Here is a 15,480-nt window from a genome sequence, read left to right on the forward strand (position 1 = left end):
GTAGATGTTAATTGTATACTACGTAGTATTCGAATCGAAAACAGAACCATAAATGTATAGAATATACACATTCTCGGATTACGCACGTGCCGTCGTATATCATCGCTCCATTTACAGATAACATGAATATTAATATTGGTATAAACGAATAAGATTCACCGAGGTTGATCCCTACTTATGTAACAATCATATAATAATGTAGTGCCTATTAGAAAGAGCTTATAGTATTAGATTTCTCAAATTATTGAAGTCAAATCATAGAATGAACCCACACATATGTGGTTAAATGGCGGTTGAGAATTGAGAAAAAGTTGGAAGGAACTAATCCAAATTCGAGCCATCCTAAAAACAAAAAATAAATTTGTGTGGGAAATATGAGTTTAAGTCTTTCCAAGCAATTTATCTGATAGTTAATAACAAACGATTTTTGGTTATCTTTGATATTAGTTGGAAATCATTTCAAACTCATGATAAATAGGATAGTAGTTTTTCTGGGGAAAAGTCTAATCTAAAACATTTTGGTGTATTTCTATCAGAGTTCATCGAATCAACTGATATAATTTATCAAATAAAAAAAATCATAGATAGAGATTGGTGGGCTTGAAGGAGACAAGACATCAGAATGAAGAAAGAGGCTTTTTGCTCTTCGTTCCATGGCTCACTTTGGTCTTTTGGTTAGCCTCAATAGTCACTTTTAATGCAAACTCATTATCGTCCTATCGAAATGACCAAAAGCCGAATATTGATATATTTGCGTTTTTGTACAGTTAAAATTTACCAATTTATTATTGGTGTTAATATGTAAGGATTCTTGATTCATTTGGAGAGACAGATTCCTTGTTAGCCCAAAAAAAAAAAAGCTTCATGGACAGTCTTACATTATACTCCATGTTATTTGTCAACCAAGAGCTGAAGTCTAAGATGCAGTTTTGACTTTGTTTGATATTTTGTACAGAAAGATTATTAAATGTGTTTCTAACTATTATCATTATTCAGATAAGACATATCAAGTTAAAGGGTCTTGTCACTAATTTATTGACTCTTCGTTTTATTTATCAACTTAGAATTTATAATCATATCTAACAAAATATTTCAAAGGACGTATCATGTACGGTGTGCATGCAACCCAACCCAATACTCATGCATTTGACTCTTCCTTATGGACGTCAAGAAAATAACGTTTGACATCGTCAAATGTAAAGGGTTAATGTATGTACTAGTCTTCAAACACAACGATGAAAGCAAAAAAAAAAAAAAAAAAAAAAGAAAAAAAAAAAACGTATCTCTCCATTGCTAGTTTTAAACCTATACTTAACCTATACTTCGATACATCAATATATTGTAACCACGTATCTCTCCAAATTATTTTTTTAAAATCAATTCATATATTAATAAATTAATAATTATAGAAATTAATCGAATATCATAAGAAAATTTGTTTCTTGTTACACATTGCAAATTTTTTAATTTCTCATTTCTATAAAATTGATTGCTATTCCATCTCATTCTCCTAAAATATAATATATAAATTATATAATAGCAATGATATTGATTGAGTGACAACGAACATTGCAAGTGCTAACTTTTTTTTTTTTTGCAAGTTCTAACTTTATATAGCTGTTAATAGCGTCACGCACCATGGTCCATGGTCTACGGTCCATGGTACACTATTAAAGTCTTCATATCTATCTTTTTAGCCATGTCAAACGTTTCAACTACCTCTAATTTCGGCACGAAAACATTTAAATTACGTCAAACAATTACGCTTACATTTTTTGAATACATGTTAAGTTTCTTGGTTTTCGAGATGCTGAATTTCGAATTCTTACATATAAAAAAATAACCAATTATTCGTTGGGTTACTTCGTAATGTCGTACGTATTAGTTAGAGCTTTGATCCTAAATGTCCCAAAAAAAATAACAAAATAAGTCATTCTTGAACAGTTGAACTTATATATACATCCATTGTGAATCTTGTCATATGTTTATAAAATTTTGATTGAAACTTACATATGTAAACAGCGACATGAACTCATCTGGTTGAGTAAATATTTCTTATCGGTAGATGTAATTTTTCATTTCAAAATTCGATTTGTTAGTAGAGTAAAATAGTCATATTCAAGATCAAAGAATAGAATCATATTTGTTAAATGTATCTCCAAAAAATGTGATTATGAAATTCAATTTTTCCACTACCTATATAATATAACACGGTCTTTAAAGAAAACAAAAGTCGAAAAATTAATCAACATTTTGAAAATAGTAAAATGTTGAGATCGAGATCTACCTCGAATTCAAAGAAGTGAAACAAGAATATCTACTTGGGAACTTGAATTACGTTGTGTACTACAGATTCAATCAAAAGTACAACATTAAACTCTTTCTCAACTTGCTATTGTAGTATTATTCAGTAGTACTATTGTACTAATAAGGATAAATTTGTCCGCTAAACCCTCTCTGTAATCTCGGGTGGTTACCAAACTAAACGCAAGAATTTATAGGCCTTGGCCCATTTTAAAGCCCACTTCTTGATTTCTTTTTTCCCAAGTCTCCTTCCCGCTTATAAAACCTAATTTTAGGTTCTCATTGCGTCGGTTACCACTTTCTGTCTTCAAACAAATCTTCGCCGTTGGGTTCCAGAAACAAGGTATGATCATCGATAATCTTTCTCAGACGTTGCGCTTCTTAGGTTCTTTTTTGCGTCAACTTTCGATTGTTGTTGTCAATTTGGCTTGTCTTTGATTTAGGTTTCTTTGTGGAATTTATCGATTTTGGTTTCCGTGACACATAATTCTTTGAACTTCTCAATGTTAGTTTTTGAATTTGAGGACGATACAACTGTTAGTTTCATATTGAACTGTATCTAATATCTCCAAGTATAGTAAGTTGGATTTAATTTGGGTTTTCGATATTTATCTTTCAGCTATCTATAATCATGGTTCTTGGAGATGCCAATACCAATCAGAACCAATCTGTTAGAAGTAATCCGTTCTTGTTATACGATGCTGATCAGCCCGGTCAAAGCCTTGTAGGAGACGAGGTTCTTACTAGTTCTAATTACCATATTTGGCTCCCTCTAATGACATTATTTTTAAGAGTCAAGAACAAGATTGGTTTTGTTGATGGAACGCTTCCAAAACCACCTGCCAATAATCAAACATCTGCTATGTGGTCTTGTTGTAATAGCATGGTGATGTCGTGGATTACGAGTTCTGTATCTGACGATATCAGAAAGAGTATAATCTACCATAACACTGCTCAAGCAATGTGGTCAGCGCTTAAAGATAGGTACCACATGCTTTAGAATTTATCAGATCAAGACACAGTTATGGAACTTCAAGCAGCAAGATATGGATATCAAGATATGGATTTCACAAGGTTCATTACATTGTGGAACGAGTTAAAGTATTATAAACCTCCTATGGTGTGTAATTGTGGAGGCGCTAAGGAAGCTTTGGAAAAATACGAACAAGAGAAGTGCCTTACGCAGTTTTTACACGGTGTGAAGCAATCTCATAGGCAAACAATCGATATGATTTTGACGAAGGAGCCTTTGCCTGATGTATATTGGGCTTTGAAATGCCTAGAGTGTGAGGAATCTCGAAGACCAATTGATGACTACCGGACGTTATTTATGGAGAGGAGGAGGTTCTAGGCTTTACAAAAACAGAACTTCCTTCTATCGAAAGACCACCGGACGTTCCTTGGTGTGACAGATAGTCTTTTTTTCTTGCTATGTTCTTTAGCGATCACAGCATCAATAAACCCTACATTACTTCTTCTATAATTTACTTTTTGACTTGATGAATACGTTGTTTCATTGTTATCTACCATTCTAATCATCAGATTGGGACTAAAACATTTTATTTAGATGGTTTTTTAACTCTCAAATGTGGTTATTTCCAATAGTGTGACTTGGAGTCATCTTTATTCATGACAGTTTTTGCTTTACCGCATTGATATTTTTCGTTAAAGAGACAGATTTATACATCTTTGTGGCTTTGAATCTGTTACTTATTGATACTTAGTCAATGTCTAATATTGATGACTTAACCAAGAGGTTAGGTTGGTTTTAGCAACCTTTTACGTTACTATCTTTGCATTCAATACTCTGTCTAAGAACTACCACAAGAACAGAAGCCATATAACTTCACTGACATTTGTCGTCATTATTTGCTTTAATTACCAATCTGAATCTGACTACTACTATTCCTGCTGCATGCAGTTGAAATATAATATATAATAACAACACAAAAACAAATTATTATCTTCCAGTTCCAGATTTGGATTTAATTCCACCTGTATGATATTTATTAAAAAATTCGGAAGCCCACTGGCTTCTTCACCAATGGTGGGGGTGGTTTCAGAGTTTATTTATTTTTATAGACTTAGTTGTGTTCCATAACCATTGTTGTGTAGACTTGATAGATAACTAACATAGGTACTCTAAGTCTCTAAATTTATAATTAAGAATCTAAGTTATTAAAGAATGTGTTTAAATCCTCCTAGTATTCAAAAAGTATGACAAAAAGGTGTTTCTGTTATTTTATAAATATTTATAACAGACTAAACTGAATCACAAGGATAAGTCTGTAAACATTTCTATAATAGATATATTTTTCAATAATATTTCATGGCTTTCGAAGACGGCCATTGAATATGAGAAGAATCATATTAAGAAAAATCATTTAATTTTGATTATTAATTGAAAACCATTTCCAAATAGCATTCCACAAAAAGCATATTTATTTTGATGAATTATCCTATAAATCAAAATACACACAAAGATTCGTCGATGGAAGTCTACTTCATCATATAGTTGAATTTGGATTTTTAATATAGCATTCTTTTGTATTTTATGACATTTTATCCATATTGATCAAACTCTCTTTTCCTAAATAAAATTTCATACTGTCCACTGTTTATTATTCCAAACAAATATTCCCATTCCCATTTTCATTGGCAGAATTGTCTGTCTATTCAACAATGCTTTTCACTTTTGCCTCGTAGAAAAATAGGGCCAAATTCATTTTCTTAATCTCCATTTAGTGATGGTAGGTTTTTCAATAATGTCAACATCCATTATTATACGACAACTTCTCCAAACAAATCGAAAGTTTATTTTTAATTAAGGTAGTTATTTTGACGATATATCATTTAATAAAACAATATTTAATTTTGTGATTCTTTTTTTTCAATTTATTCAAGAAAAAGGCTGCGGACAAGCTTTTGATACCCCAGTTCATGTGAGGAGATGCATATGTAATGTATTTACATATCTTAAAACAAACAAAAACCCCACTCTTTGGTTTAAGAACATTGTAGTGAATTAAAATACTTATAGTCTAGTTGTTTCGTTTTGTTTGTCAATTCTTATTGGCCACACACACACTCTTTGATATTGCGGTATTCACGTGATGATTGTATCAAGATTAGTCCCAAATCTGATCTAGTAGATACATACATAAATGTAATAAAGAAAAGACTTCACTATTGATTGCGATGCTTCTTTGATAATTGCTTCTAACTACTTACTTGTTCTGTCCTCTTCTACCGACAGTCGACCATTTATTTTAGCTCCTACCGATTTTTTTTAGTATGTTTGTGTGATTTCGTTTGATGATTATATCTTTGGTCCACACTCCACAGCACAACCCTCGAGTTGGTCGATTCTCTCGTGGAGACACCACAACCACTTAAATTTAATCTCTTAGGGTAATGTATGATATCATTTCTTGCCATTACTTGGTCCCATTATGATTCTCCTTAGAGGCGGTCACCAAGTTTGAGTTATTCTTGATTATTGTAATGTATAAATATGGTTTTCTGATTCACTAATTAATGTATCATCCGTGATACGTAATAGTTGTACTTTCATAACTAATCTCATAATTTTTCATCTTTTTACATTGATTATATGCAATCTATCATAATGAATTGTTAATAATTATGTTTACTTGCATGAAATAAGTGATAATTTGGATATGATTGTTGGTATATATGCGCCTCTTTTTATTAATTTAATCACGAGAGTGAATCTGTACTTTACGTCAACTATTTGTATGATTATTTTCCCAAATGATTATATTATCATGTGATGGCGAGATATAATTGACTTAATCTAAAAATTATTTATTAATTGATTTTTGGTGGATTCTATTGATGGGTTGATTAGTAACAAAATAGTAATGAAAATTTAAAGAAAAATAAGTGATATGAAATAGTTAGAAAAACAATAAATATATCTAAGAAATAGATAAGTGATACATTAGTTTTAAATTTGCTTAATGTATTATGAAAATTTACAGAACTCAGTATTTTTTTTGTCTACATTGTACATCATTTTGATCATATAAGTTTTCTAATGATTATCCACGATTTGCATTGTAAATTGTTGTGTTATCGTTTAAGTTTTTGCTACGAAAATGTCAATCAATTTTCAACCTTTACAAAATAAAATATTTAATGGAATATTCGAAATCTTGTGCGTTGATTTACTATAGTTATGTCCATTTAGGCTAAATGTCAGAAGATGCATAACCATGGTCCAAAGCAATTCAGCAGAAGCCCACAATTTTGGTAGACGAGAGGCAAGTCGATCCCAAGAGTTCTCATCTTAACACAACTTAACAAAACAATATTTGGCTCTATATGAAATTCTCTATTTTTCAACTCTTTTTTCCACATTTTTGTGAACAAACGATGGTCCACCTTAGATATGTATAATTTTGCCTCATTTTGACAAAAAGAAAAAAGAAAGGAAAAAATTGTCTCATTGACAAAAGATGAGAAAAGAAAGGTTTTAACTTTTTTTTAGCCTGAAATGATAATAGGACTTAGAAGACCCACTCATTGTCAACTTTTTTGAATCTTTCAAAGTTGAACAAAAAAAAAAAAACCGACAGAGAGAGAAATAGACCTTCTCCTCCATCTAGAAGGTTTCAGTCCCTTGCAACAAAAGTAACAAACACCAAATAAAATTCCAAGGAAGATGCAAGAAGAAAAGAAAACACACATGAATCACAGGTTTTTTCATAATCATTTCTCTGTAGCGTCTCTGTTTATTTTCGAGAACGATAAACAAACGCCACACAAAAATCTATAAGTACATCAAAAGAATCATAATGATGGTGACGAAGAAGAAGAAGAAGCCTGAAAAAAAACCAACACTTCCACACAAGAATTATATAAGCATACAAGATAAAAGAAAGAAAAAGTTTCACAAAATGTGAACTTTCTCAATCAAAGAATTCCCAATTAAACCTGGGCGGGATCGCGTTATTTTTCGCAGTAGTCGAGCTCAATGGCGTCACGGGATGATGATCGAATGTTTCCCATTTAGCAGAAGAATCTAACACAAATGGTCCTTCCCCTGAATTCCTAGGCTCCTCTTCAATCTCTTGCTTCTTCTCTTTGTATTGTATCGGCATGTCCATGAGCGATTGTATCGGTTTCTGTTCTTGTCTCTCTTCATTGTTATGTTCTTGAATCGGTGCAAGTCTCTGAGCAGTACTTGACTGTTTCTGTTGCCCATTAGCCATGGAGTTTTTCACCTTCAAGGCATCGAGTGTTTCCACATAATTCTGCACTCTCTTCACCTAAACAAACATAGAAACCAAACGTTACAACTAAAGAACATTGCGAAAATCGAAAATCATTGGTCCTGAAATGTTTTTGATTACATACCTGCATCTTTCTTTGTAACTTGACATCTCCTTCAGCTACAATCGCATCCAACTTAATCAACTCATTCATCAGCAATTCGATAACCGTTACAAGATCTTTCTCCGCAATCTTCCCTCCTTTTTTAGTTACCATCTCAAAAGCCGAAACCTACACACACAAAAACACACATAAGATCCCCGCAATTTCATCAAAACCAACCTAGAAAGTAATGGCTTGGCGGGCAGGGCATTACTCGTCCGCCGAGCCTATCAACTTCAAGGCTAATATCCGATATCGCTTTAGACGCCTTTTCGGTTTTAGCAATCTTCCTCATCTCCAAAAACCGTTTCTCTTGGCTAAGCGGGTCTTCTATAAGCACCATCTTAGATTTATCTTTCACTCCCGAAACATCGAGGAACGCCTTCGAATCCCTCTCTTTATCTTTATACATTAGCTTCTGATCTTGATGATGAATACCCGTTGGTCCAGTCAACATCTTCTTTAGCTCCCCTGCATCAATTCAAAGATCATAAAATCTCTAATTCCTTTCCAAGTCCCAAATTCCATAGATTGTTACAATAAAACAGAGACTACTACTAACCAAAAGAAGCTTGAGGACTAATATTGATCTCATGGTAGACGGCACCGTACTTGATTCTAACTCTGATCATCGGTGGTGGTGGAGGTCCGACAGGATCCAAATCCGGGTTACGTTTCTGAACCAACATACCACCAGGTCTAATTTCCAAATCACGACCGCCTGACTCCCTGCCGCCGCCACCACCACCGCCGCCGGAACCTCTACCGCCATTAGTCATACCCGCCGTCGGAAGATTTGTCGGTTTGTTTCTCATCATCTTCATCATAATTTTTTTTAGCTAACAAAAAACTATTCGTCTCTTTCCCCTCAAGTAAACGGATCTGAAGATCTTTTTCTGAGAATCAAGACAAAGACATTGGAGAAAGACAAGAGAATGTTATTACAAGAAATCTGAGACTTGGAACATCATCAACACAACTCCAAATTCCGACCCTTTTCGCCACGTGTACTACAAAGATCAAAGCAGAGACCTTTCTGATCCAACGAACTAAACCAAATCACTAGTCTCTCTCTCTTCTCTCTTCTTCTTCTTTGAGCTTCCAAGAAGAATCTGAATTGACTTCAGATCGAAAGTTTTTTAACTCGAGAAAAAGAGAAACGGGATTTTGGATTCCCGAGAAAATCGGTAAATTAGGAAAGAGTAGAAGAATCAGAGAAAAGCATCCGGATTCTCTGTTAGAGTTTCTTAGTTTCAGAGAAACTGTTTGGGAAAAAAAAGAATTAAGTATTTAAGAGAAAACGAATAATAACGAGTGGCCAGCTAATTCTGCTTCTTGTTTGTGCCTGTGACTTTATATATGTTATTACATACATGTATACATTTAATTTGTATGTATTTTTTTGTCGGAATATATTTTGCTTTGTCTTTGGGTTTGCAACTTTGCATTGGATTTACTATTTTTCCGAACTGACAAAGATATAATTTGAAAATAGAAGTGTTATGTTGATTGGGTCAAAAAAAAAGAAACAATTAGTATGCTGATTATTATAGTTATCTTACTGTTCACTTCAGCTTAACCTTTTGAGTTTTGATCATTGGGAAAATGTCGTATTTGTTGTGGTGGGAGTAGGTTCGAGTGGTTAAAAATTTACAAATGAGGCATCACTATATTTAATTCTCCATAAAAGATCAAACAATTTGAAAATAATTTGTGATTAAATAACAAAACAAAAAAAAAACTAGTACATGTATCAATAAATTAGATAAAATTGTACTAAAAATAATAATAATAATTTGTTTGATTTTCCTGTGATATAAGCACCAAAATATAGAGGTTGAGAACTGAATAACAGAAATGGAAAGTGCAGCTAACGAAGCATTAAAGCACCTAATGGCTTCAATACGCTTATATGTATAACAAAATAAACAAAAACTTAAGACGAATTGGGGAAATGTTAATGTACGACGAGGTGCAGGTAAAGCATTAGAAGACGAGTCGTCCTGTCGTCCACGTGTGGTGATGGCTAATGACAATTTGGGAAAGTTCAAAATGGATGCAATCATTTGACTCGCTGCGTTGGTCTTTAGCACAACCATGTGGTTCTTATCCTACGACACGTGTCCGTGTTCGACGGCGAACCATTTGGGATCGATCGGTGATTCTTTTCTCCTCCCGGTCATTTACTATTTAACCAAACACCACGACTCCTCGTTTTATGTGGTATGGTAAATTCTTGTCAACGTTAGTTTCAAGACTAATTTTGGTTCATCTTCATCTTGCTTTGGTTCAACGTTTCTTTCAAGACTACCATTTTATAAAATTTAATTATGCAAATCCAATCTCCATCAGCCATTATCTGTTGAAAAATACAAGAAATTATTTGGTATTATTAAACCAAAAAATCTCTATGTATTATTTACTAATTAATTAGCTTCTACCTTTTTTGGTAGAGAAAAATGGCTATGAAGATGTAGTCATGATAAAAGTTATATGCTCTCTTCATTTTATTTCTATTTGATGTTTAAGGTTTTTGTACACCAATTAAGAATTCATTTAATTTTAGTAAAAAAAACTATTGTCATTTGGCTATAACTTGACGATGAAGAAAAATGTGAAAATTTGTCATTAATCGTTATTATTTCATAACAAGTGAATAAATTTAGTTTTTAACTATTCGAAAGTAAATTGCAACAAATTTGCTACTTCATGGATATAGTTTTTAATGGATATGCTAAACTAAGTTAGTTTTGTTTTAGATATACCAAACTCCAAACCCATAATCCGGGAGATGCAAATCGAAGACTTTCTCTTATTTTCTCTTCTTTGTTTTTGCTATTGGATATTATTCCGTTTTTTGTTTCCACTCTCTTTAAGTAAGTGAGTCAGAGTGCTTTATATAATTGTTCTGTAGAGACCATCCAACTTTTGGTCAATGAGCCGACATGTTGTGCAACTTTTACATCTCTAGTAAACTTTTTCATCCTCCAGTACAAAATTGTCCCTTAGTTTAGATCGATGATTAGTCCGAATCGGTTCAAAAACTCGATGCTTCTACATGATTTAGTAGTTGTGATTGAAGTCTAGCATAGTGTTGGCGCGAAGCAAAATACGAAATTTAAAACAAAAGCAAGTACAATGTTATCTAATGTAGATTTTACAGCATAAAAGTTGAGAAGAAAAAATAAAAAATTGTTTTACAAAAATCAGAATTGCGCTTTTCTGCCTTTTGACTTTGTACTTTTTTATCTTGTTTACTCTCTCTCTCGGGTCAGTCAGATTATTTTGAACGTGCAGCCACCGACACTTGCGGCACGTGCGACCTCACACGAACACAAGTTCCGAGTGGTTGTTCCTCTGCTTCGCGTTACATGGATGCTGACGGTGTGCCCTCATTTCACTTTAGCCGACGCTGAGAATAAATGGCCGGTGCTTGGATTTATTCAACACTTTCTTTAATTTGCCTTCTTAACTACTGATTATTTTATTGATTAGCCATTGAATTATGTAAAGTTGTACAACCAACATTTTTTAATTAAGTGGAATCTTTTACGTACTCACATTATGGGGATTCTTCTTGATTTTTTTTTTGTCATTGATATAAACAAAACACAATTGAGTAGAGAGACGTTTTACCCGACCAATTAATTATTACTATAATGGCAGTATAATAATGTTTTTTTTAATACATTATGCATACAAATCAAAATTTCAAAGGCGTGTATAATGTGTGTGTGTGTTTCACAATAAAAATTTATAACAAAAGCGAAATGTGAACAAATTTTTTGTATTAGTTAAACTCTGTCGTATGCATGGATTAATTAGCTTTCAGGTCATAATCTATTTGGTTAGCTTTAGTTTTCGGTCAACAAACTTCAGATCCACTATACCACAAAAAAAAAAAACAATTTATTGCCATTTTATATATATATATATATATATATATAGTATAAGTATAGACTAGTCATTAAGTTTGGATCACCAATTATATCGAGGTCAAAAAATATTGTATGCGATTGAATTTATATTTCCCACTATCATAGTTACTATAAAATCAATATTTTAGTACTGTGTACAGTCAAATATCTTTTTGAAAAATATATATGCAAATGGGAATAAATTTAGATTTTGTGTTTTTTTTTTTTTTTTGAATGAATGCAAAATTTTATTCACCAAAAAAACCATGGTTACATCAAGTGCTTCTTGTTTGAGTTGTTAGGCTCATACTTTGTCCTAGCTATGCCAATTAAAACCTAGTGGAAAGCCAAAATACAAACAAATCATCATATTTTGGGTTTCCTTGTTTCTGAAGAAGGGTGATTCGGTTGCGAACGTTTTTGTCGATGTTGTTTCCAATGGCCAATGGTGTGATAGGGTTCTCCTCACCGTGTCGGCGATTATTCCTTTCTCTCCATATGGTGTGTACCGTTATTTGAAATGTATATCTCAGCAGTAGAAGATGTGAGGAGCGTAACAATGCGGTCCCAAGAAGAAGTGTAATGACCTTGAAGTAGGCCTTTCATGAGCTTCTCCCACACTTGTGTTGAATAAGGGCACTGAAAGAAGAGGTGATTTCTTGTCTCTACCGGTTCAGCACAGAATTTGCAGGTAGTATCCACTTGTGTGTTCCATGATCTCATTCTTGCACCCGTTGTTAGTCTATCATGAATTGCAAGCCAAGTGATGAAAGAGAACTTCGGTGTAGCTTCCGAGAACCAAATCCCTTTCGCCCATCTGCAGATTGGTTTTTCAACTCTCAGCATTTTCCAAGTTTCATTTGAGGAGAAGTTGTGTTTAAAACCTGTCTTCCATTTCCATAGAATCAAATCTTCCTCTTCAACCTTCCTCCTCACCCTTGTTTCCCTGATGACCTCTTCCACTCTATTTAAAGTCTCCACTCTATGCCGTCTACCTCTGTGAGAGGCCAAAACGTCACCCACTGTGGCTTCTTTTGTAATACCCAAATCAATGCACCCTCGATCTCCAAAAGTATCAAATAAGTTCCCCAAAGAGGACCATGTATCATACCAAAAGGATGTCCCTCTGCCACTTTTTATTTCAACCTGATAGAAATCCTTTGCCAAGTCTCTAAGCTTTAAGAGTTTCCTCCACATCCAAGAACCTTGAGATGAATTTCCCTTGACTGTCCAAAACGTTTTTTCCGAATTAAATAGGCATGAATCCACTTACTCCACAGAGACGTTGGTGCTGCAAATAAACGCCAAATTAGCTTCAGACCACAAACTTTGTTTGTCTCTTTGAGAGGTCGAAGACCTAGTCCTCCTTCTCTAATCGGCAAACAAACTACATCCCACGATATCTTAGCTTTAGAAGGATTTAAATCAGGCCCACTCCAGAGAAAAGCAGAACAAAGTTGTTGAATCTCTTTAATACAAGCGTCGGGTAAGCTGAATGTTGAAGACCAAAAGTTTGTGATGCTCATCAAGACCGCTCTTATCAACTGCAATCTCCCTGCATAAGATAGAAATCTACACGTCCAAGAGCTTATTCTGGTTCTGATTTTCTCTACTAGAGGAAGATAATCATGAGCTGACATAGCTTTAGTCATCAAAGGTAACCCCAAATACCGTACTGGCAGCTTACCTGTTGCAAATGGAAAACTCGATTGAATGGCAGCTTGAGTAGTAGGGTCAATCCCTGCCATGTAGAGAGTAGATTTCTCAATACTAATTCTCAAACCCGAGCATTTTGCATAACCATCAAAAACAGAGATAATTTCCTCGATAGATTTTGTGTTTCACGTTAATTTGCTTTATCAATTTGCCATTGTTGTTTAGCTATTAAAAATAATAATTGCGTTTGCCAATGTAATCAATAAGTGCAAATGCACTTTGAAACAATATATCAACAGCAACTAAAGCTGATATGATATATGCCAATTTCATGTATGACCACTGAATCATAGGTGAATGTGAAAATGGAGATGAAAGAGAAGCTAATGAGGACAAAAGAGGGAAACAAAGCAAAAACGGTGGTATGAAGCTTATATGGGTGTAAAACATTCTAAATCTTAAACACAACCATATCTTATAAAGTTATAATGAAGATGCATGCAAGATAAGATACAATCAGAGCCGTTGATCTTGAATCCAAAATACATGCTCTTTGTTTGTTAGCTACATACGTACATATACACATATAATTATGTCACGTACTTATCTCCCGACAATTTCATGTGATAATCATCGGATCTTCCAAAACATTCTTACCCAATCCATCTGTTGTATTTCGTCTTCTATGCAAAGTTGTATAAAGATGTTCATTAAAACATTTAGTTATGTCTTCTCAAGTCCCACAAGAACTATCTATAAAACAATAGTCCCACAAGAACTCAAATATAGATGACACAAATACCACAACTTCATTATGTCAACGGTCCAAAGACATTGTAAATGGTCGAGGGGTCGCATGATCATGATGTGTCCTCTGTCTAAGAAGAATCTCTTCCTAGCATCGATATAGAATTCCAACAAATCTTGGTATGTGCCAAAAGTTTGAAATGAAAACTGATAGAATGATATCAGACAATAAAACGTAAAATAGCCCATTGAAATCTGCAGTTAGCGCATTCAATCAAGACGGACAATCTGTTAATGGGCTAAGAAAAGCCCATTTGTCTAAATTCTTTTATTAAAACGACGACAAAAGATTTTATCGTTTGTGTTTATTATATCTTCGTGAAGATGTGCCGCACGGAAAAGAAATAAACCCTAATAGCCTATGAATGATGCGAGAGAGTATGAAAGGGAAAGATTGATCGTGAAAGGGAAGATGAAAGGAGAGAAGAAGAACCCGGAGATGGAGGCCGAAACGTCGCTGACTCGCTGAGAAGAAGAGATCATCACCACCGTGAAGGTGAAGTATTGAGAGAGGGAGATCTGGTTTACGACACTAAGGAGAGGTAGAGATGACGAAGAAGAAAACGCAGCCAAGATAAAGTGAACAGGAGAGAGGTCATCGGAACCTCACCGAAGTACCACCACAGCCACCGGAGGTCATCCCTTGCGGAGCAACCGAAGCTCAGAACAGATCGTCAAAGGAAGACAGGAGGAATGCGGGCTATTTTGAATATGTGTGTTTGGGGAGAGCGATTTCTCGTCAAAATAGTGGAACTTAGATCTAGAGTGAGGCTTTTCTGAAAAGTTCTCGCTGCAAGAAATTCAATGCATTTGGGTTGAGGAGGCTGCGGTTGAAATGCTCCAAAGAGGAGGCTGCGGTTTGAGACTTTTCTCCGGGTTCAAGTTTCAGAGAGGATATCTCCTTAGAGGAGTAAGGTTTCAGGGAAGGTATCTCCTTAGAGGAGTAAGCATGATGCAATCGGCAAATAAGATTACAAGTTCAAAGCGCAGATAATCTTCTAATCAAAAGACCAAGATTAGCCGGTTTCATAAGGCTTGAGGAGAGGGTTGATCGAGCAAGCCGAAGCAGTTTTATCCAACAAATCTAAGAGGGTTCAGATGCATCGCCCAACAAACAACATGGGACGGGATGAGTAAGCATGATAGTGGGAAGGTTCAGACTCATTATATGATCACATAAAAGATTCCGATTACCTCTCTCCTGCTTTGGTTTAGTTTTGCCTTGGTTTGCTTCTGTCCATACCTTTGACCTCTTGTGTCAGCTAAGTGGTAGTAAGTGTCCAGTGTAACTTCAGTTAAGTGGTGTGTTTTTTTCTTTGATTAAGTAATTTTGCTAGAATAGCAAAATTTATAAACTAATTAAAGCATGAAGCATAGGTACTAACCTAGTTTAATA

At 34.3% G+C, this 15,480-nt stretch overlaps 1 protein-coding gene, 2 long non-coding RNA genes and 3 pseudogenes across 6 annotated transcripts; 3 read left to right on the forward strand and 3 right to left on the reverse strand.

Moving 5' to 3' along the window:
• Nucleotides 1-2,744: 2,744 nt before the first annotated feature.
• Nucleotides 2,745-3,655, forward strand: AT5G52055 (annotated as a pseudogene; the record flags this gene model as incomplete). Its single annotated transcript has 1 exon — nt 2,745-3,655.
• A 3,145-nt stretch (nt 3,656-6,800) lies between these two features.
• On the reverse strand, nt 6,801-9,185 carry BAG1 (BCL-2-associated athanogene 1). Its single transcript, NM_124585.4, has 4 exons — nt 8,267-9,185; nt 7,919-8,175; nt 7,687-7,833; nt 6,801-7,598 (listed from the first exon to the last, which is right to left on the reverse strand). The coding sequence occupies exons 1-4, from the start codon at nt 8,529-8,531 to the stop codon at nt 7,239-7,241; spliced, it is 1,029 nt and encodes a 342-aa protein (NP_200019.2). The 5' UTR covers nt 8,532-9,185; the 3' UTR covers nt 6,801-7,238.
• Nucleotides 9,186-9,643: 458 nt separating this feature from the next.
• On the forward strand, nt 9,644-9,998 carry AT5G07855. The gene has a single exon (NR_143035.1). It is a non-coding gene; the product is annotated as an other RNA (long non-coding RNA).
• Nucleotides 9,999-12,101: 2,103 nt separating this feature from the next.
• Nucleotides 12,102-13,369, reverse strand: AT5G52065 (annotated as a pseudogene; the record flags this gene model as incomplete). The annotated part of the gene is made up of 2 exons: nt 12,102-12,847; nt 12,895-13,369.
• Nucleotides 13,370-14,365: 996 nt separating this feature from the next.
• AT5G07865 lies at nt 14,366-14,721 on the forward strand. Its single transcript, NR_143036.1, has one exon. It is a non-coding gene; the product is annotated as an other RNA (long non-coding RNA).
• Nucleotides 14,722-14,943: 222 nt separating this feature from the next.
• Nucleotides 14,944-15,273, reverse strand: AT5G52067 (annotated as a pseudogene). Its single transcript has one exon.
• Between the last annotated feature and the right edge of the window lie 207 nt (nt 15,274-15,480).

This window comes from Arabidopsis thaliana, chromosome 5 (assembly GCF_000001735.4).
Source record: "Arabidopsis thaliana chromosome 5, partial sequence".
NCBI classification, from domain to species: domain Eukaryota; kingdom Viridiplantae; phylum Streptophyta; class Magnoliopsida; order Brassicales; family Brassicaceae; genus Arabidopsis; species Arabidopsis thaliana.

Excerpts from the sequence above, each read along its gene's own strand:
- BAG1 (NM_124585.4), bottom strand. The coding sequence starts at position 8,531 with ATGATGAAGATGATGAGAAACAAACCGACAAATCTTCCGACGGCGGGT. Across the intron at positions 7,834-7,918 it reads TTGATAGGCTCGGCGGACGA|GTTTCGGCTTTTGAGATGGT; the intron begins GTAATGCCCTGC and ends TTGTGTGTGTAG. Across the intron at positions 7,599-7,686 it reads AGTTACAAAGAAAGATGCAG|GTGAAGAGAGTGCAGAATTA; the intron begins GTATGTAATCAA and ends ATGTTTGTTTAG.